Here is a 22,934-nt window from a genome sequence, read left to right on the forward strand (position 1 = left end):
GGGCAATTGAATCTTTTATTTACAATGAAGGGTGGGGGCTGATGAAGCTCAGCCCCCTGTTGCAATGATGAGGACGGTTACCAGCCATATTGTACCATCAGCCATCAAAAATTAGGGACAGGCGCCCTTGATCGACCGTACTGATACTAGTCGGCATGGTTACCAGCCCTTTTGCACTGCCCCATATGCCAAGAGGCTGATGATGAGGATGGATTTCCATCTTATTGTACCGTCAGCCATCAATAGCGTGGGGGGAGCAAGGATGTTGGTGTTGAGTGCTGCACCATCGCGTCTATCTGCAGCATTCAGTAAAGATAGGGTGACATGTAAAAGAGTCAACAGAGGATTGTTTTCACTTCTGGTGGTGGGTGGGGTGTGTGCGTAAATTGCCGAACTATGCTCTGACCCACCGCAGACACTGTGTTTGACCCTAGAAGCATTTGGAGCTCATCCAAGAATGCAAATACTTTTCGGAGACAGCAGGAACTGTGGGATAGCTTGCGTCCTCCTTCCCCCCTCCCTCCATGAGCGTCCATTATATTCTTTGGCTTTCCGTTACGCTCGTCACGCAGCTGCGTGCTGAGTCTGTGCTATGCCGTCTGTCCGTAGATTTCTGAAAAATACTTTGGACCAGGCGTAAAATTACAGTAATTACCCTAATTAGATGCAGGAGTCTCCGAGCGAGATCACCCTGAGGAGGGTCACTGAAGGAGATAGAGAGCGCATGCTGCGTGAAAGCTAGCACGAACCAGGGCCCGATGCAGCCGTGCTCGGGGAGGCAGTGCTCCATGAGTTCCTCATGAAAGCCTCGCGCGGAAAACTCTGCTACCACGGAGCACCCAATAAGGCAGCTCTCCCCAGGAACCTCCTGCTGATGCTTTTCGATTAACGCAAGGAGAGCTTCGTGGAGATCTCCAAGGATGATTTCTGTTCTATCCCCATATCTAGAGAGCCCTCCTTTTCACACAGTTCAGATTCCTGTTATATTAAGAATAAAAGTTAACATGGTTACAGCACTTACCGACTGCTCCTTCCCCTGATTCAGGGTCCAGGTTAATGGCCGGGGAGGGTTGTTGGTGGATCTCCATGACGGTGATGAATAGATCCTGGCTGTCGGGGAAACCAGCGTTGTAAGTGCTGTCGCCTGCCTCGTCCTCCACAAACCCTTCCTCATCTTCCCCGTCCGTGAACATCACCGAGGAACTGGCCGTCGACACTGTCCCATCGTCAGAGTCCACGGTCACTGGTGGGGCAGTGGTGGCAGGCTCCGTAGCGTCCGTTTGCCGCTTTGATTTTTTGGTAGCCTTGTCTGGGGTCCTTGGTTTTCACGCGGCGATGCGTTGCATGACGGCTGTATCCTCTGTCTGGATCATGGCTTTGGAGACCTTCTCGTAGGTCTTTGCATTCCGTTTGTTGGAGCGCAGCTCCGAAAGCACAGACTCCTCGCCCCACACACCGATCAGATCCAAGAGTTCCCGGTCAGTCTATGCCGGGTCCCTCTTTCTATTCAGAGATTACATGAACTCCTCTGCTGGAGAGCTCTGCATTGCTGCCAGCGCTGCTGAGCTCGCCCCGATGTGCAACCACAAAATGAGATTCTAACTGTCCAGACAGGAAAAGGAATTCAAATTTTCCCAGGTCGTTTCCTCTGTGGCTGCTCAGAGCATCGAAGCTCGGACTGCTGTCCAGAGCGTCAACAGAGTGGTGCACTGTGGGATAGCTCCCGGAGCTACTAAGTTCGATTTGCATCCACACCTAGCCTAATTCGAGCTAGCCATGTCGAATTTAGCGTTACTCCACCTGTCGGGGTGGAGTACCAAATTCAAACTAAAGAGCCCTCTAGTTCGAATTAAATGGCTTCCTAGTGTGGACGGTTGAGCGGTTAGTTCGAATTAACGCTGCTAAATTCGAATTAAAGTCCTAGTGTAGACCAGGCCTTATATACCTCTATTGACTGTCTGTACACATTTCTCTCCAAGGCTTGGGAGTGCTATCCCTCATCAGTGATTTCAGTTGGAGGCTTTCACTGAATAAGGACTGCAGGATGGGCCCCAGACTTCATATGGCAATGGGCTATAAATGGCTAGTTGAAGTATGTTGTAATAACTACTGCTGGGTGGGAAAGAGTTTTCCCATCCTGCGACAATTGTCAAGATATCAAAAATTTTTACTGTCCCGAATTAGAATGAAAAGTCAAAATCATGCAAATTTTTATGAAGCAAAAATTCAAAATCAGATTTCAGCTTGGGTCAGTCAAATCACTTTGTTTCCATTTCAACCATTTTTGAGGGTTTTTTTCCCCACTTGCTTATATGATAATTAGCTCAAGTTTTGAAATGAAAAGTTATTTTTGAACCGGAAATGAAACCTGTGGACAATTTTGAAACTTTTTTCAATTTTTTTCCAGTTGAAAAAAATGGTCAGAACTGATCCCAGGACTTGAGGGATGTATATTCCCAGCTTCCGGCAACAGAGGCTAGGGACACCATCCCTGCCCATTCTGGCTAATAGCCATTGATGGACTGATCCTCCATCAACTTATCTAGTTCTTTTTTGAACACTTTTATAGTCTTGGCCTTCACAACATCCTCTGGCAAGGAGTTCCACAGGTTAACTGTGATTTGTATGAAGAAACACTTCCTTTTGTTTGTTTTAAACCTGATGCCTATTAATTTTATTTGGTGACCCCTAGTTCTTGTATTATGAGAAAGAGTAACACTTCCTTATTTACTTTCTGCACACCAGTTGTGATTTTATAGACCTCAATCATATCTCCCCTTAGCCGTCTCTTTTCCAAGCTGAAAAGTCCCAGTCTTATTCATTTCTTCTCATACAGAAGCTGTTCCATACCCCTAATAAATTTTGTTGCACTTTTCTGTACCTTTTCCAATTGCAATATATCTTTTTCGTGATGGGGTGACCAGATCTGCAGGCAGTATTCAAGGTGTGGGTGTACCACTGACCCCTTTGCCATGGCAGATCAAATACTGCCTAAGAACTATGAGTTCTTCTTATTATTCTTTTGATGTTCAATTCCCACCCTGAGAAGTCTTTTTCATTTCTAGGTTTTTCTGACTGAATACAGTGGGCCTCTACTAATCTACTTGCTCTTTTACATTCGTCTCTCAAGTATTTATGTTGAAGAGGAGAGTACGGAGAGCTTCCGCCACCCAGTAGTTCAGTAAGTGCATGAACCAAAGTCATGCAGGATGGTAAGCCATTCAATGTTCCAGATGAATGGATAAAGAGACTCTGTTGTTTCTTAATGCTCTCTGTTGTTTCTGTAATGGGAGAGCCCAGAGAGGGCTTGACCCTACATTCCTTCCACATCCAAACCTCTCCTCTCTGAAGTCAATGAAAGTTTCAGGTTGTTGTTGTTGTTAATTATGATTTGTATTACAGTAGTACCACCCCAAAATGGAGCCCTGTTGCATTAGGCATTGTGTGTGCGCATAGTGGGAGACAGTTCCTGCCCCGAACAGTTTATATCTAAATACACAAGCCAGACAAAAAATGTGATGGGAACACAGGTGGAAGGTGACTCACCCAAGGTCACACAGTATATCAGTGGCAGAATGAGGAGTAGACTCCAGGACCTCAGTCCAGGGCCCCCTATCCATTAGACCAGAGTACCTCCCAGTATCCAAATGAACTCAGGATCAGGACCACAGCATAAAGGAGGGTATTATAAGATTAATGGCATCAGTCTTCAGCAAAGAGGATACCCATATCTGCTCTTTTCAGGTAGTAAAGAAGAAGCATTGTCAGAGACTGGGGTGTCAGAAGTGAACATTCAGAAACAAAGTGGTGAATACATGGAAGGTTTTTCAAAAGGATCTAAGACATTTAAGTGCAAGGCTCTGATTGAATGAGGCCCGTGCTCCTAAATCCTGTAGGTGCTTTTGAAAATCTCACTCTAAAAGTTCAACCTGGACCAGATGGGATCCATCCAAGAGTCCTGAAGGAGCTTAAGAACAGTTTCTGAACTACTAATAAAAATATTCCCTTGCCATCAACAGAGCAGCCCCTGGGCACAGCAGTCTTTTTGTGTGCTATCAGCTGTAGGATCAGGGGAACCTAAATAGACAAGCCAGAGAAAGGTTGGGAGAAAGGAAGTACTAGACTGGGAGGGACATAGGGAAATAAGACACAGAGAGATTGAGTTGGAAGAACTGTACATAGAACCCAGAATAATTCCTGAGTAACAGAGTGCCACAAGACCACCTTTCTCCTCTGGGTTTCACATTTAACAGGAAATGGAGGGTTTTAATGGAAGAGAGTCCAAAATATCTGCATTATTTATTTGGGGCTGGGGACAGAGAGTCTTTCTGTTGATCCCTTTAAAGCTGTTTTGTTGTGGTCCCTCATGTAAGCCAAATATTTTTTAAATCCCTGACAAGAAGGAAAGTGTGATTCAGCCTTCTGCACAGTCATTAATTTTCCTAAGCTCAAACCTCGCTAATTTAATTACTTCAAAATTGTTTAATCTTTGACTTTTATTGGGCATTTTGTACGGTGGCCAAAGTATCTGAAACTTCACACACTGAAAATCACTTTTCATTTATGTCTCATAATTGGCTTCAGTAAGACAGGCACAGCCAATATGATAAATACAACCAAGATAAAATGCCGTCATGAATCACTCTTGACATTTGTTTTTTAAACTCAATCTTTATGAGCTGCGGCTTGTTCTCTGAAGCAAATCAGAAGTGCTGGTTGTTGTTTCATAATCCGCCTCAAAAGGGAATCAGTGTAATACATTCTATAACAATTATCTCGTTCCATTGTAACTTGGAACAAAAAAGCCATCGCAATGGATTCACTTTGCAACAAAATCTCGTTTTGACTCCACAAGGAAATGAAATACAAACTACCTCTGCGTAGCTACTGTAGTTACTAAAGGACAAGCGAACCATTCAGAATGTTTTCAAATGTCAGACACATCCTACGAGAGCATTAAGATATCCCTAAAATGTGTGAGCCGTCTGTTTGAAGCATCGCAGGCGTCTGCTTGTATACACAGCTGTACTGTTTTAATCGACTGTCATAGCAGTACATTACATTCTGAGCATGCTGTGTCCTTTTTAATTCAAGGTGGGTAAAATCCGTTGCTTCCGCCATAAAATGGATACAGTGTTATATAAGTCTGTGAGAATGATTCCATTCATCTCGGGATTCAGTTGCTTTAGCTAAGGCAAAGTCTATGCCCAGAGATTTCAAGCATGACTCTTCAGTTCTAGACTATTAGTCCTTATTCTTTATGTGAAAATAGTGTGATGTATCAGAAAGTGTGTCAAGTATCAGAGAGGTAGCCGTGTTAGTCTGGTTCTGTAAAAGCAGCAAAGAATCCTGTGGCACCTTATAGACTAACAGACGTTTTGCAGCATGAGCTTTCGTGGGTGAATACCAAAGGTTTTCACACCTCAACTGCTAGAACAGGGCCTCATCCTCCCTGATTGACCTAACCTCGTTATCTCTAGCTTGCTTCTTGCTTGCTTCTGTTTACCTGCCCCTGGAAATTTCCACTCTTGCATCCGACGAAGTGGGTATTCACCCACGAAAGCTCATGCTGCAAAACGTCTGTTAGTCTATAAGGTGCCACAGGATTCTTTGCTGCTTTTACAGAAAGTGTGTGTGTGGTTTTTGTTGTTGTTTTTAAAAAAGACAAAACTGACCTCACCCCCCATCTTTCATGTACCTTCATTCCTCTTTTTTCATTGTTTTTCCAGCTTGGCCTGCTTCTGTCATTGTTTACACTATGCCAGACATCTTCTAGAGACGTTATTTGTTCACAAGATTTCTGGAGGGCACACGCCTCTGAAAAACATGATAAAGGTGAAAATCATGTTTATCATTGTATCCAATATAGAGAAGTACCTCATGCTACCGGGGCCCAGAATGATGACAGGAAAAGAAAATTCATTTGTTTTCCAGGTCCAGTAATTATGTTTCTGTTACAGTATTTAAAGTCTCAGGGCCAGATTTGTAGCTGGTGTAAATCATAGAATATCAGGGTAGGAAGGGACCTCAGGAGGTCATCTAGTCCAACCTCCTGCTCAAAGCAGAACCAATCCCCAGACAGATTTTTGCCCTAAATCCCCCCCCTCAAGGATTGAACTCACAACCTTGGGTTTAGCAGGCCAATGCTCAAACCACTGAGCTATCCCCACCCCCCAAAAAAAATTTTTTAGACCTTGAAAGCTCATTGAGTCTAGCCCCCTGCCTTCACTAGCAGGACTAAATATTGATTTTTGCCCCAGGTGGCCCCCTCAAAGTGTGAACTCACAACCTTGGGTTTAGCAAGCTAATGCACAAACCTATGAGCTATCCCACCTCCTCTGATGAGGGGACTTCATTAGAGCTGTGTTGATTTTTTATTTACACCACCTGAGGCTCCCACCTTCAGAGGGCGTAGCATTTCTTGAACTGAATGGTATTGGTTTGCCATCATTATCTGTATTATGTTAACAACTGGAGTTCACAGCTGAAATCAGCCTTTACTGTGCTATTTTCTGTGCAAACGTGTAGTCAGAGACAGTCCCTGCCTTGAGGAGGTTAGACTCTAAAGAGACAATGCAACTGAAGGATTATTATCCTTGTTTTAGAGATGGGGGACCAAGGCAGGGAGAACATCATGTGACTTTCCCAAAGTCATTTAGGCACTTATGAGACTTGGATCCTATAGTAGTTTTGATAAGAAGTGAACTATTCACCCGGGCATCTATGCAAGATTACAACTGGCTTATTGTACGGTACTCTCTCTTTCACCCCCATCATTTCACTTCAATGGGGTTTTCTTCAGTCACCATCACGCAAGTGCCATGCTCCAGCCGCAGAAATGGCTGTGTCTCATGGGTGGATGAAGTGATGCTGAATACATAGGATCAGGTACAGTGCAACTGAGTTAATTTCAGTGGAACTGCACCTGCCCCCATCAGGGCCAGATCAGATCCATAAGACCCAGTCCTGCAACAAACTCCATGTGGATTGCTCCTCGTTCCTACACCAACTCCCATTGACTTCAGATTGCAGGGAACCTCCAGAATGGAATTTATTACCCAGTAAAGTGCTTTGGGGTCCTTCTTGTTGAAAGAAGTGATATACATCTAAGATAGCATCAAGAAAACATTAGCTATAGATTAAAGATCTTTGAGGCCAGGACTGTCTTTTTCTTTTGTGTTTGTATGGTGCCTAGAACAAGGGGATCCTGGTCCATGGCCAGTAATGGTCATGCTACTATGGCAAGACAAATAAATAATAATAATTAATAAATGTTAACTCAGTTACACAAAAATGTGTTTGGGAGATTTCAAATGCTAATGCATTTTACCCAAAGAAAACATACATTTGCTGAATAAGTGACTCTACAAGAGTTCCTGATGTTGGACGAATAGCACGGACAAAGTTTTGTCACAACCGGTAATACTTTATCCAGGAATAATATTCCACCCAGTGCAGTCCCCAAAAGGGAACTGATTTGCATATGTACTTCTTTGTGACTTGCTTTTTATTGCCTTTGAAATTTTACCTCTACATGCCCATTGCTATCTCAGTTTGGATCCTAGGATTTGAAAACAAATTACAGATTGACAAGTTGAACCTATCTACAATCATCTCGTACAGATCTCAAATCGATGTGTAAGAGTCAGAAGGAATATGCCTGTCCCATAGCGTCGGCTATATTGCACTCTGATAAAGTGACACTCCTTTTATAGGGTCATTGATTTACCGCGATCCCTTGGTAAGGGAAAGAACAAAAGTTGTGCTGCTCTCGGAGCAGGCCAAGAGTCATTTAACTCACTGTTAAAAATGTGCCTCTAATTTCCAATTTGGACTTAATAATGACAATAATTTTGAAGAAGGAAGAATATTATTACTTTTTATTAATGAATCATTTTAAAAAAGCACTGTAGTCATCTGGACTCAGAGCACTGCTGCTAGAAAATATATATGAAGTTATAGATTTGAATTTACCTGTAGTTTTTCCTCCTAAAATGTATCTTTTTTTTTCTTTTCTATTCCAGGGCTGTGCCTTTTACTGGGGATTCACTTCTTGGATTGCTTATTATGTCAATCACCCCAGATACACTCCACCATGTATGTACCATGAAAATGACATTGGGTTTTTTTAAATCATTCTGGGCCCAACCTTGTGCTCACTGAAATCAGTGGACATTTGGGGCTCCACTTCAGTGGAAGTAGGATCAGACCATTTGCCTGCCCAAAGCATAGGCTTGCATTGTTTGTCAGTAGAAAGATTAATGGAAGCATCACTCTGGTACTATGGCTGTGAACATATGTTACTGTTTAACCCAGTTTAATCATCACCGAGTTTTGTGAACATGAAATATTAATCAATTGAAAGAAACAGCGTGATAAATATTATCCTCACCTCTGCAATATGTTTACGTTAAAAAAATATACAAGGGGACAAGAGGTGGATGAGTATTTCCAAATGACAACATTCTTGCTCGATATAGAAGCTGCCTTTTTATGAAAACTAAAAGATTTGTGAACCCAAGAAGGCTCTGTTAAATATGTGCAGCAACATCAGAGGGGGGGGGGAAATCTTAATTTCTCCTTTTCTTTTTCATGTACAATCGTCATTCATCATTTTGTACATTTCTTTTTCTTGTGTTCCATTGTCGCACCGCTAGTCTTTCTGGGTGTCTTTTTTGTCCAGTCATTGAACTTCCCTTTTTTCTTTTTTGTGTTGAGTCATAATCATCAGAGTTTTCTTCTGTCCACGGGCTTGGTTGTCACACATTCCTTCGGCTATTTCATTTTGCTAGCATTCCATCTTTGTACTACTCCTTTTTATTTTATTTTGGTTGTGTGTGTGTTGTCAGGGCCCTATCTGTGGGTTTGGGGAGAATACTAATGCTAATTTCAATTGCTCATATTAGTGTCACAGTGGGATATTTAAAACAAAACAAAAAAGTTCAAAAATGGCATATTTTCAATTTTAAAAAATCATCACATTTTATTTTGAAAAATGGCATTTCCTCAAATGACGTTTTAAGTTTGTGTGGAAATGGCAGCAGTAGATTGAACTTCTGTGTGAAAATGAACTCTTAGATTCTGGATCATTGAATCAGCAGGCACTGAACACAAATATTTATTTGAAACGTGTGTTTTTCCCCCCTTAGACTAGGGTGAGGATCTAATGCCAAGGGCAGCCATTTTGTCTATTCCTGCTACATTTCTCAGTGGAGGTATCTCACATTGGGTGCTCTTATTCCTGAAACTAATGCTCTTGAAAATGATGCTTCTGGAGTAAACCTCAGTGAGCTGGATGGTACCATACTCAGATGGCTCAGCGAAGAAGGATATGAATGTCAGGCCCTTCCTTTTGGGAAATATACGTGGGCAGACCCCTGAGTCTCAGACCCAGAGACAGGTTCTTTGGTGACACATAGGTGATTGGGGAATAGCATGCAGGAATAACAAGTTGAGCTAGGTTGAAACGGGAACCTTGAAGAATATCTGATTAGCAGACACATGCTCAGCAGCGGCAGCTGTGCCTGCCATCCTGACAAGTGCTGTCAGGCACATCACCCTTGCCCAACTGAGGAGCTGCGTGTCAGCCTGAGTTGAGACGAGGTGGGTTTGGGAAGGAGGAGAGGCAGGACAGGGGAAGGAGCTGCATGATCAATGACCATGAGCATGATCTATGCTTCTAAAAACACAATTGATGTTCTGGAGGAAGACTGCAACCCTCTGAGATGTTCCTGATGTAACACTCTCATGATGCATGGATACCAAAGGGATAGGGAAATGTAGGTTTGGGTAGCTGAACATTGTAGGGACTAAATGTATTTATTAAGGTGATCTGGCTGAGTTGCTGGTACTTGATATATGATGCCTTAGTGCTACAAAAAAGGAAGGGCAGGATACATCTCAGCTTCATTAATAGTGGAGGCAGTGTGGACTAGTTGATTAAAGCATCTCTGTTGGAAACAGAAGATCTGGCTTCTAGTCCTACTACTGCCATTAGCCTTTGAGTGACCTTAGGCTTGTCTCTGTGCCTCACTCCCCCATCTGTAAAATGGGGAGAATGATGCTTGCCTCCTCTGTAAAGAGTGCTGAGATCTCTGGGTGAAAGGCGCTCTATGTAGCACTACTAATTAGTGACAAAGAGACTGGCATTGACCCAAACATGTTTGTTATTTGCATAATGCTCAGACAATGTGGGTGAAATTCACCCTTGTGCAAAGTCCCCGAGGGACATAAGCATTTCTAGCACTCTGCACCAGGGCGAACTTCACCTACAGTGAACTGTGCACATAGACTGAAGTGTAACTTATTATTTCCTTCTGTTTTCTAGCATTTGGCAACAGGCAAGTTATTTTTGCTGCCCTCACTTTTCTGGTAGGTATTCAAATAAAGACTCATTATTTGTCAAGAGGAATAACCTTGTGTGAGTGAAGATTAATGCTTGGTCTTGCAGACCTTCAGCATGTCACTCGTCTTATTAATGTTAATGGATCTATTGAGCTTTCTGGGGCAGGAACAGTCCTTATGTTATTTATGTGTATATTGCCTGCTATGTTGGTGCCCTGTTCCCTATCTGAGATCCTTAAGTGTTACATCATGATGAAAATGCAGAATTACATCCAAAGTTGAAGATTTAGGCAATTGCTATCACTTACCATAATTTCTCAAATGCTGTGATAACATTATATGGAAATATATCCCATACTGGCTTTCCAATAAAGTTGTCTTCCCTAAATAACATGCCTGCTATCACCTGACAACAGATTTTTTAAAAATAGGGCCATCTATGGATGAAGACTGGTGAAGATTTGTTTCCTCACCTAGTTTTCACCTTGTTTTTCCATTGACGGGGCTGCCATCTTCCCAGTATTTATGTGCTCAGGTGCTATTTTTACAGAGTAGAAATATCTCAGTGCAGCTACTTCGTCAAATCAGAAAGAACAGCCTGTGCTCTGTAATCACAACAGGAAGGAGATCGTGCCACTGGGGCTGGTTTTGTAGCATAGCATTAGATCTGCGCCCCATGAGGGGCTAAAGTTCTGAATTAAGTATTTCTGAGCTGGTGATTTTTCTCCTCTGGGTCTCATCCACTCACAAATACAGTGATTTAGGAGCAGAATGGGATAAAAGTGCCGAGGTCTCTCCAGGAGAAAAGCTTCTAGGAGCCAGGAGTTAACACAGAGCCCAATTCTTTCCTCAAATACGGCTGAACATCTCCCATTGAAGTTAATGGGAACTGTAAATGTATATCTGAGTGTACAGTTGGACCAATACATACAAGCATAGCGGGTCCATATATTAGTGTCTACTAAGTGAGATGGAGTGGTCCAGGGATGTATATGAATGCACTAGTGTGAGAGCGTAGAAATCTGAGAAAGTTGAATATGATGCTTTGATTATCACAGAAGGAGCACTGGGGATCTAGTTAAACAGAAGAACGCTCATGGAAGCTTATTTTCTGTCCCACACAATACTGGCCTCCTATTCAAAAGTGCTGAGCATCCACAAATACCAACAAAATCATAGGCAGTTAAATGTGCTTATCCCCTTTGAAAATCAGGATTCCAGAGATGCAACAGGAAAAGAGGAGAGTGACTGATTTAGACTGATCCCGGAAAGCCACCCAAATCTAAGGGTATGTCTACACTTACCGCGCGGGTCGACGCGGTGAGTTCGACTTCTCGGAGTTCGAACTATCGCGTCTAATCTAGACACGATAGTTCAAACTCCCCACGCGCTCCGATCGACTCCGGAACTCCACCACTGCAAACGGCGGTGGCGGAGTCGACCTTGGAGCCGCGGACTTCGATCCTGCGGCGTCTGGACGGGTAAGTAGTTCGAACTAGGGTACTTCGAGTTCAGCTACGCTATTCACGTAGCTGAACTTGCGTACCCTAGTTCGACCCCCGCCCTTAGTGTAGACCAGGCCTAAGAAGTGCTTCAGCATGTACTTAACATTGAGCAGATGTGTAAATGCTTCCCTGAATCGGAACCATTAAGATCACAATTTTCGCTGTGTTCAGGTCCTGGAGACTCAACTACACCCCACGTTTTCCTGACCAGAGCCAGGCTAGCGAAGTAAAGCTGGAGAGGAATTAGTTTTCCCATCCCGTGAAAATATTTGAGATTTCAGAATATTGTCTGTTCCTCAGAAAGATAAAACCAAGACCCTTCCATTTTTTTTCCACAGAAAAGTCTGCAAACAAACACAGGGACAAGAACAGGTGGGAAGTTAAGGCACTCACCAGGCACACTGGAGTCCTAGGTTCAATTTCCTGCTCTTCCTAATGGGAAGTAGGGATTTGAAACTGGGTCTTCTCTAGCCCAGATAAGTGCTGTAACCACCAGGCTGTCTTTCTCCCTAGGCTTGACCACAAATTCCATCCTGTACCTGAGAAACCTTCCTGACAAAAGTTTTGTGGAAACTTTTCTGATGGAACGCTTTGGTTTCAATGAATCACCATTTTTCAACAACAAAAATTGCATTGAAACATTTCCAACCAGTTTTCTAGCAAAGACAGACAGTATACTTATGTGAAGAAAAAACTTCATGTAGTCACTGAAACCCTGAGGCTGAAAGCAGTAAGTGCTTAACTTAGTGTGTTGTGTCTGCAGGGGATCGTGTGTTAATCCAGTGAGGCATACAGTACCTTACTGCCATCACGACTATAGCAGTCTGTATCTCAAAGTCAGTGGAAATGGATTACCAATGCAGCTTATGTTAACAATAAAAATAGTACTTATCCAAAGTAACAGCTTAGTAAAAGCGGTCCATTTCTTCCTCAACTTAAGTGGAATATTCTTTTTATCATCTTTTATGGTTGATTGCCTGAAGAAATGGTTTTTATTTTATTTTTTTTCTGCAAAATATTGCAGACAGCAGTCAGTCCAGCGACAGGACCAGGTTTCAGGTCTGAGATCCAGGACATTTATACCATTGAAAAGGGAGCCATCTCCCCAGATACAAGTGCTTGCTTCTAGTCTTAGCAGGTTCTAAGACACTGAAGCCTAAAATTGCAGTATGTATGAAAATCTATTTGAGGTCATTTTTAAAGGGTCCTAAAATATATGACTAAGGTTTTTCTTCCTTCATGGCTTGTCTTTATCAGATACGTCTGATTTGTTTTAAGTATGTGCTTCTACATTCATGGTAAACAACAGCACGGAGTCATTTAAGGAGCTCAGCAGACCTTTCTGAAAGATGTTTCTATTTGGAGAAATAGAAGCAAGCCAGCCAAGAGATACATTTTCAAATAGGGTGCATTTGAAATTTAAGATAAAAAAAGAACGTATGTACAACTCATTAAGGAGATAGAAAATGGTCACACATTGAAAATCAGAAGTTTTGCAAATTCCTAGATTTTAAATATTTAAGACATTAGCTTAAGGGCTGGCTTATATTTAGCTATACTTCTTCATTTGGAGGATTACCAGCCAAATTTTAAACAGGGAGATAAAAGCTAATTACAGCTGACTGCAGCTGCAGCATCAAAGGTAAGTTAATAAGAATCCCGGCAAAAATGCCCCTAACTTGCTTTTACTTATAATTGATTACAGAATTAGTAGGTGTTAAGTAAAATTTATGAATGGGTGGTGCTGCACAGTCATGTGTGTGTAACATATCTGCATTTGCGTAGTGTTTCATGTAATTACTTTTAACTTTGAAAATTTTGTTTTGTAAAAGAAAACAAGCTGGGTGCTTATATATATATTTTAATATTATTTTTGTCTGGAATATACCAATTTTAGCCACTTTTATAGTATTTTGGTATATTTATTCCTTTTCTATCTATTGGCATTTTTTGAGTGCAGAGGTTTTCCATTTTTTATTCATCATGGGTAAAATATGCAGAAAAAAAGAACTGGGTCTAATCCTGAAGTTCTTACACAGCCAAAATTAAACTTTTAAATAGATCTGATCAAAATGCCCCAATGAAAAACTTTTCTGCTGAAAAATGGGGTTACTTCAAAACTGATTTTTTTCCACATTAAAATGCCTCTTTTTTTTACATTTTTAAATTTTTGATGGAAAATTTCACAGTGAAATGAAGCAAAATCTTGCATGTTGTTTAATTTCAAATTGAAATTTTCATTTCATTTTGGTTTTTGAAAATTGAAATGTTTTTGAAATTTCAGATTTTTGGTTTTTTGCTTCTCCCCTCCTTTTTCTTTTGTTGCCACTGAATATCGCAGAATGAACAATGTCTAGTTTGTTAGTTTGTTTTCCCCTCCTTTTCCTTTTCTTTCCTTTACCACTGTAACTTTTTAAAACTTCTCCCATCGTAAAAGTTAGAGTGTTAAAAGAAATATGAAATAACGTAAATGTGTAACATTTCAAAAGTTGAGGAGAATTTTTCAGTTTTCAAAAACAGATATGAAACAATTTCAGTTTAAATTGACATGAAAACTGTGATCCATTTTGTTTTGATATTTTCTTGTGAAAAACAGAAAAATTGCTAAGAAAAAAAAATAGAACTTTGTTGTTGTTGCTCCTGCTCAGAATTTTTCACTGGAATTAAATGTCCTTTTAAAACAAACAAACAAACAAACAAACAAGCTGTACAAACAGTCCCTGCCCCCAAAGAGTTTACAATCCAAATAGAAAAGATAACATCGGGGAGAGTGAGCAGAGATGAAGTGATACAGCCAGTCATTTGCAGAGGTGGAAATAGAAAACCCAGGTTTTCTGAAGGCTGATCCATTGGATCCATTCACTGCACCATACTGCCCGTCATGGAGCAGTTCCTTCTGAGTAATATTTGACAAATATTATCCAGCCCATTTCTTTTCATTGTGTAACTTATTCAGCATATGTTTTTTGTGATCCTTGGTCACAAAGAAGGTCTTGAAAATATGGAGGAAGCATGGGCATAATATTTGACAGTGAGACAGGTCACTTAGGTCCTGATTGTGCTCTCACAACCATGGCTGAACTCTCATCAGCTTCCATGAGGCAGGATCAAAATGTCATGGACTCAGGTTGTGCCCACTCTTGGCCCCATACGGTCCTGGGGGAACCCACTTCAGTGTGACAGCCCTTCTCGGGGGTCCAGTCTCTCCTGGGAGTTAAGCCCCTCCGCCTCCTAGAACCGCACCTCTCTGAGCGTTAGCACGCCTGTTTCACTGTGGGACCCTCAGGGACTCCCCTCGCTCTGGACCCCCAGGGCCTCCACTCCCAAAGGGAATAATGCAGCCCTGTTCTCTAGACTGGAGCGACTCTCAGCCAGCGTGAAACATGAGGGTTTATCGAGTGTCTGAACACAGCATAGGAAACTCTCAGGGCCCTCAGGCCTGGCCTCCCTCAGCACAGCACATCTAAGTCTCCCCTGCATCTAGGTGGGCTCTGCCTGCTCTCTCTCCCCAGTCCAGAGCCCCTGTGCTTTCTAGCTGGGCATCTGATATCACCATCCCCAAGCCCAGCCTATGTCCATTGTCTTCTATCCAGGTAAACAGGGTCACCTGGGCCTCCTCTCCTCTCAACCATCCTTTGCTCTCCTCTGGCTGGAACCAGCTGGTCAGGTCACCGGGGTCCTCCCTTCGCAGCCCATTGTCCTCCCACTGGCCGGAACCAGCAGTGACTCCTTAACTGGGCCTCTCAGTCACCAGGTCACCAGTCACTGGGGTATCCATTCTCCAGGCCATTGGCTGGGGTCCCAAGTTCCATCACTGGTCCTCTGTAACAACAAACTCCATCTCCCATCACCTCATTAAACCAGTAACACCCAGGGAAACTGTGTCCCACATCTTCTGCATGCAAACCATTGAAAAAAACAAGAAAACTCCCCACACACTTCGTCACACAAGTCCGCAGCCAAGAGATGATGGTGGAGCCAGAAATGTGTCTTGCAAAATCTCTTCAATCAGCCTGTTGTGGATGATCCCAAGGCTGTCTCTCCTGTGAGATCAAAGAGTCTGCTGCTATCTTGCAGGATTGCACCTACACTTCTCTCTGGAACTAAGGGTAAAATCCTGGCCCGCTGAAGTCATTGGGAGCTTTGCCACTGTGTTCAGCGGAGCCAGGATTTCACCTCTACAGTTCACCCAGTGCATGGTTTTCTGGGGCATCTGGGTTCTCACAATGAGTGTAACATATTTCCGTTTGAATGGGTTTCTCAATATTTTTTTTAATGCTCTGCTATTCTTTTGAATGCAGAGTTTAATCCTATTGCTGGAATCAACCAGCCATGCAGTTATCTGGTAACATCCTAAATGTGTAACAGTGACCATGCTTTAATTTTTTTTGCAGATGTGTGAAGCTGGAAATCATTTTATCAACGTCGCTTTAGTCCAACAAAATCACTCAGGTTTGTCTCCCCTTTACTTTCCCCCACCCCACCTACTTCATACTGAATTGCACTTTATATAGGGACCTTTTACTGTAACCTATATGTCTGTCTACAAAATAATGTAAGCTGAGCAAGATAGCATGCCATTGTTATAACACCTGCTAATTAAATGTGGTGATATTTGTAATATTGCTGTTCTAAAGCTTGCAGCAAATTTGTCTTCATTAGAAATATCCACAATTCAATTTTTGATTGGAGTGTTTAAATGTGTTAAAACATGCTGTCGACTGACAATGAAGGATTTAATTTTAATGGAGATTCAACAAACATTAAAATAACTAATTTGCATAGTTTTCTGCCCTAAAATCAGCGTGTGCACAAACGTGCTGTTAAAATGTGCTCCACACCTCTCATTTTTGCAGAGCATTTTGGATTTAGGGCAAATAATTATAGCTACAGCACATTTTCTAGAAAGAAACATGTATTGCACAATAATCATTGTTTTTCTTAGCATAGGCTCCATTTCAAGAAAACACTTATTCACATTCTTAATTCAGTCTCTATGCAGGAAAGCAGTTAAGCATGTGCTTAAAGTTAACCATGTGCTTAACAGGGGCCACAATGTGCAGTAGAAGCAACAAATAAACTTATTTATTTACGCACACAACCTCATCTCTAAATACCATTACAGTGTCGACAACATTATGGCCAATGTGAGAGCTGAAAGGTATTTGCATCAGTCTCACACATTGCATTTTGTAATAACAACATTAGCAACATGGAACGAAAATGTCAGGTTCTGGAATATAACATTATCTTATTGTATTATTGTTGTTTTATTTTATTATTACTGCAGTGCACTTTCTTTCTGAGTCCTGACTATTTTCCTGGAAAATTCTGTTACTATGACATGGAAATTGTTTTTTTAAGAAGGCTGGAATTCCAAAGGGGCCTACGTGGCGTAGGCATCCAGTTACCATTGACTCTGAGAAGCTCTCCCCAGTACTCTTCCTCTTTGAATGTCATTAGTGCCCACATGGGAGCCCTATTGGGTTCAAAGCACCAACCAGTGTTGCTGGGCTGCACCCGAGCAGTTTTCCAGCACTTCTTTTGAACCCTAGAATGGATTCCAATAGTCCTAACAGGGGCGCAACAAAGGGGGACCCTTGGCCAGCAGCTTCTGCCTCCCCTCCCGGCCCGTACAGGAGGAAATTGGCCTGCACTGGGGCCTGGGACATAAGTGCTGGAACATACTGAGCCGAAGGAAGCACTGGGATTTGCTGAGTCTGGTACCACTGCCGGAGCAGGGCACAGCCTGGAGAGTGCAGAGAGAGGTACCACAGCCTCCCAGCACCCCTCTGCTCTGCACGGAAAGTCCCTGCTGTCAGGGTTCCTTCCCAACTCTGAACTCTGGGGTACAGATGTGGGGACCCACATAAAAGACCCCCTAAGCTTCTTTTTACCAGCTTAGGTTAAAAACTTTCCCCAGGCACAAATTCCACCTTGCCTTGAACAGTATGCTGCCACCACCAAGTGATTTAGACAAAGAATCAGGGAAAGGACCACTTGGAGTCCTAGTCCCCCAAGCCCTGCACCCCCTTTTCTGGGGAAGGCTTGAGAATAATATCCTCACCAATTGGTACAGGTGAACACAGACCCAAACCCTTGGATCTTAAGAGCAATGAAAAATCAATTGGGTTCTTAAAGGAAGAATTTTAATTAAAGAAAAGGTAAAAGAATCACCTCTGTAAAATCAGGATGGTAAGTACTTTACAGAATAACAAAAGATTCAAAAACACAGAGGATTTCCCCTCAAGGCAAAACTTTAAAGTTACAAAAACAGGGATAAACCTCCTTTTTAGCACAGGGAAAATTCACAAGCTAAAACAAAAGATAACCTACCACATTTATTTGCTATTACTTACTATTTCTGCAATATTAGATGCTTAGCTTAGATATGGCTTAAGGAGATGTATTTTCCCTGCCCTGGTTCCTTGTTGACTCTGGGAGACACAGACAAAAAAAACCTTTCCCCACAGATTTGAAAGTATCTCCTCCCCTTATTGGTCCTTTTGGTCAGGTGCCACCAGGTTACCTGAGCTTCTTAACCCTTTACAGGTAAAAGAGGAATTAACCCTTTACAGGGTGAAAAGGGATTTTATGGTACCCTTAGCTGTATGTTTATGACACCTGCATTCAGTCTGCAGCTCCTCTCCACTCCCCACCACTGCTGCCCCACCCAGGGCAGGGGGTGGGGGAAAGCACCAGGGCCTCCATACCCAGCCCACAGCACCAGAATGACCAGGGATGTGGGTGCCCCAGCCTGCTTCCTCCTGCGTGGGTGGCAGGTCCTCAGCCAGGGGGCTGTCCTGCACTGCTGTCTCCATCACAGCCAGGAAAGGAAGCTGCAACCTCCTACTTTGTTGCACCCTGCCCCTGCCTCCCCTATGGCCAGACCCCCATCTTCTCTCCTTTTACCGCTCCACAGGCCGAAGGGTCCTGGCAGGAGTATAGTGCCCCCACATCCCCGTTTGCTGCCCATGGCCAAATTGATCTGGACCGGTGTCAGCAGGGCTCCCATGGAGAAGTGAGTTCTGGCACTTCTTTTTTCAGGACTCAAGCACTGCTGCCAGCAGGTTCTGTCAGTCCTATGGTTACACCTGATGGCAACTTCAGCCACCAGCATGAGCCTACTGGTTCTCCTCTGAGGCGGTGAGCGGTCCCATGCTGAGAGCAGTGTCTCTCTGCATGTTTGTAGGGCGTATGCGAGACCCACTGCTCAGCGTGTCATATTGGGCCCCAGAGCACAGGAGTCTGGTTCAGCCCCAGCTCGCGCTATGCGGACTCGTGCTTTGAGCTCTGGAGGTTCCTTCCTTCCTTCCTTCCCCTGTGTGTCGGTGCAAACGGTGGCCGTCATATGTGCAATGAGGCCCTCTTCCCCAGTGATCCCTGCTGTACTTACATTGTGGGTTTATGTGTGTTTTCTTCTTTCCCAAAGGGAATAAAGCCTCTTTTCCAAGTCCAACTTACAACCCCTTCACATGGCTATTCACACTGGTTTCCTGTCCCAACTACACGTATGAGGTATGCTGTTTTCTTCTCTGCGTGGGGGAGGTTACAGCCCAGGGTGCACCAAGCGTGCTCATAGTGAACATCCCTCCTCTTTAGTGCAGTCCCCTCGACTCCAGACACCCGGACACCTTGCCCACCCCTTCCTGTAATAGACCCCTAGCCTCTGGCTGAGTTACTAAACTCCTCAAAGCTTGATTTAAAGACTTCAAGTTACAGAGCATGCACCATTTACACTAGCTTAAATCTGCCAGTGACCCATGCTGCAGCGGAAGTCAATCCCACCCCACCCCCAGGGTCTCTGCCTATCTGACTTGGGGGGGAAATCCTTTCAGACCCCAAATGTGGCAAATAGTTAGACCCTGAACAAGTGGGTGAGACCCACCAGCCAGACACCTGGGAAAGAATTCACTGTAGTGTCCATCTAGTGCCCCATCACTGGCCACTGGGGATTTTTGCCACTGGCAGTCACCGATGGTTCACATGCCATTGTAGGCAGTCTCATCATACCATCCCCTCCATAAACATCTCAAACTCAGTCTTGAAGCCAGGTAGGTGTTTTGCCCCCACTGCTTCCCTTGGAGGGTGTTTCCAGAACTTCCCTCCTCTGATGGCCATTTGTATATATGCATTTGTTCTTGTGTCCACATTGACACTTAACTTAAATAACTCCTCCCTGGTATTTATCCCTCTGGTGTATTTATAGAGAGCAATCATCTCTCCCCTCAGCCTTCATCTGGTTAGGCTAAACAAGCTCTTTAAGTCTCCTCTCATAAGGCAGGTTTTCCATTCCTCTGATATTCTAGTAGCCCTTTTCTGCATCCTCCTCCCCAGAACGAATGCTCCCAACTGACCCTCAGAGTCACCCGCCCGTGCAGATGATTCCCTCACTCCTGTCTGACACATTGGATGCTCACCTTTTATCCAGCCACCCAACTAATTCTACCTCCTATCTTCAGTGTAGTAAAGACACCCAACCTTCTCTTCTTCCAGTGGACAGCAGTGGGAGCCGTTGTGTATAGAGTATGGTTAAAACCTTGCCATAGACAGGATTAACAATTCTTCTTTCTTCATGTAGATTGGGTCTTGGATTAGTTTTACGGTGATGACACAAACGCTGCCAGGTAAGACAATCGTCATCTGGAAGCGAATGAGATGTAAATGCGTTACTGGCAAAAGTGAGTTTTGTAAACCTAAAATCACCCCAAAGAATAATTGATGGACTATCACCAGCAAATCTTCTTTTGTACCCCTAACACATTACTCTTCAAAGTGTCATCTTTAGGAAGCTGGGTACCTGGTGGAGCTGGTCAAGTTGAAAACTTGCCTTTTTTGGACATCAGTGTGAGAAATTATTCTTTTAAAATATTTTGCAAATAAAAAAAATCTGAAATATTAACAAAAATTCTATAGATTTTTTTCATTTACTATTCATCATTTTTCAAATATGACATTTTCTGTTGTTGTTTTATTTTATTTGGACTTTATTTAAAAGAAATTTCACCAGAGACAAGATTTCCAAAGGCACTGAGGGCACCTAAAAATGCAGATAGGCACCCTTGGGATTTACAGAAGGGCTTAAGTGAGTTAGGCACCTAACTCCCATTGAAAGCCTGCATAGAATCTTTTGAAAATGCCACCAGGGGGCCTAGCTGTGTCTTGAGGTGTCTAAATTCCTCTGGAAATCTAGCCCCATATGGCTAAGCTGACCAAAAAATTCAAAAAATTCATTTAATTTTTTTGTTGTTGTTACCAGAAAATAAGAAATGCCACACGTACAATTTTGCAATTAAAATAGATACTTTGAAAAATTAAATAAAAGTGATTTCAAGACTGGATGAAAATTTTCATGACTAACTAACTGATTATTTTTTTTATTTATCACAATGTAAACAAAAATATTTTCCAAACAGCTTTATACATAGTTACTGTAGGAAAGACGTGAATGTGTAGTGAGGGTCATGGTGCTATTGAGTTAAGAGGCAAGTAACAGAATGAGCTGCAGGATACTTACCCTTCCCCTGCTTGCCCTGAGCTACCTCAGACATCTCTCAGCACTGCTTTTTGTTTTGCTAAATGATGCCGTGGCATTCACATCTGACGTTCTGTGCTGTTCCAATTCTTCTTCCATTAATTGTATTCTTCCTTGCAACACTTTCCACTCTCTTGCCTTGTTAGCACCTAATATGTTGTGTTGGAGCACTTTCTGGAAGCCAGATTAATGAACCTGCAAAAGCCTCCTCAAAGTGGCTACCTATTTATATAGATTAAAACAGATTGCTGTAGTTTGTGGCAACATAAGTGTACCATGACACTGGTACACCTGTACCCCGATATAACGCGACCTGATATAACATGAATTCGGATATAACGCGGTAAAGCAGTGCTCCGGGAAGGAGGAGGGGGTTTGCACACTCCGGCAGATCAAAGCAAGTTCAATATAACGCCGTTTCACCTATAACGCGGTAAGATTTTTTGGCTCCCGAGGACAGCATTCTATCGGGGTAGAGGTGTATCTCTCCACCACCACAAGGTGCTAATGTTTCTAATACCGTCTGCCTTGTCTGACGTACACTTAGGGTATGTCTCCACTGCAGGCCGTGGTGTGATTGCAGCATGGGTACACAGACCTGCGCTAGCACAGCTCAAAGCAGCAGTGTAGACATGATGGTTGGGCTTTAGCACAAGCTGTACAAGCATGCTGGGAACCCCAGGCACAAAAGTTACTAGCCCAATGTCCATGCCCCCAAGGCTACACTATTATTTTGGGATGTGTTGGCATAGGTAAAGCTAGTGCAGGTATGTCTACTCATGTTGCAGTTACCCCTTGGACTGCAGTTTAGGCATACCTTAAGATCTTAGACTTTATACACCTGGTAGTAGGTACCTTTATCAATGCCAGTGGTCTTTTTTCTCCCGGCATGTTACCTTCTGACAGACTAGATTGTGCCTTTAGGGCATGATTTAGCGCCCACTGATGTCAGTGTGACTGTTCTTTCACTTCAATGGGCTTTGGATGAGGGCCTTAAAACAAGAGTCAGGGCACACCGCCACAGAGAGATCACCCCTCAGAGAGGCACATTTCCTCCTTTCAGGCAGGAAAGGTAGTAACTTGCCACACCCCTTGATGGGTGAGAAGTCTTAGCTTCAAGCACGTGAAATCCTGGCCCCAGTGAAGTCAATAGCAAAATCCCCATTGACTTCAGGAGGGTCAAGATTTTACCCCATGTGTCTACTCACATGCTTAAAAATAAGCCGTGTTTTTGTTTGTTTGTTTGTTTTTGTTTTTTCTGGATTAGGGCCTTGACATAACTGAAAAACAGAATAAATAGCCCAAATTATATTTGAATATATTTGAATATATATCCACGACCAACAAACCAGAGAATTCAACAGCTCACATCAACCTCCCCCTGTAATAGTTCCCATGCAAATTACATGGCTATTCAAAATAGTAAAGAATTGTCCAGTGTTTAGGGCATTAGTCTAGGACTTGAGTGACCTGGGCACAAGCTCTCCCTAGCCACAGACTTTCTGTGTAACCTTGGGCAAGTCAGTTAGCCTCTCAATGCATCAGTTCCT

At 43.0% G+C, this 22,934-nt stretch overlaps 1 protein-coding gene across 1 annotated transcript in view; it reads left to right on the forward strand.

The window, feature by feature from the left end:
- Positions 1-22,934, forward strand: part of LOC120394391 (trans-2,3-enoyl-CoA reductase-like) — a 59,138-nt gene that overhangs the window by 34,050 nt on the left and 2,154 nt on the right. The window contains exons 4-10 of the mRNA XM_039518628.1: positions 3,066-3,181; positions 5,730-5,835; positions 8,025-8,097; positions 10,328-10,371; positions 16,244-16,301; positions 19,282-19,367; positions 20,431-20,476. Coding sequence (XP_039374562.1) covers positions 3,066-3,181; positions 5,730-5,835; positions 8,025-8,097; positions 10,328-10,371; positions 16,244-16,301; positions 19,282-19,367; positions 20,431-20,476 — 529 coding nt within the window. The remainder of the gene's footprint in view (positions 1-3,065; positions 3,182-5,729; positions 5,836-8,024; positions 8,098-10,327; positions 10,372-16,243; positions 16,302-19,281; positions 19,368-20,430; positions 20,477-22,934) is intronic.

This window comes from Mauremys reevesii, unplaced genomic scaffold (genome assembly GCF_016161935.1).
Source record: "Mauremys reevesii isolate NIE-2019 unplaced genomic scaffold, ASM1616193v1 Contig55, whole genome shotgun sequence".
Classification (NCBI taxonomy): domain Eukaryota; kingdom Metazoa; phylum Chordata; order Testudines; family Geoemydidae; genus Mauremys; species Mauremys reevesii.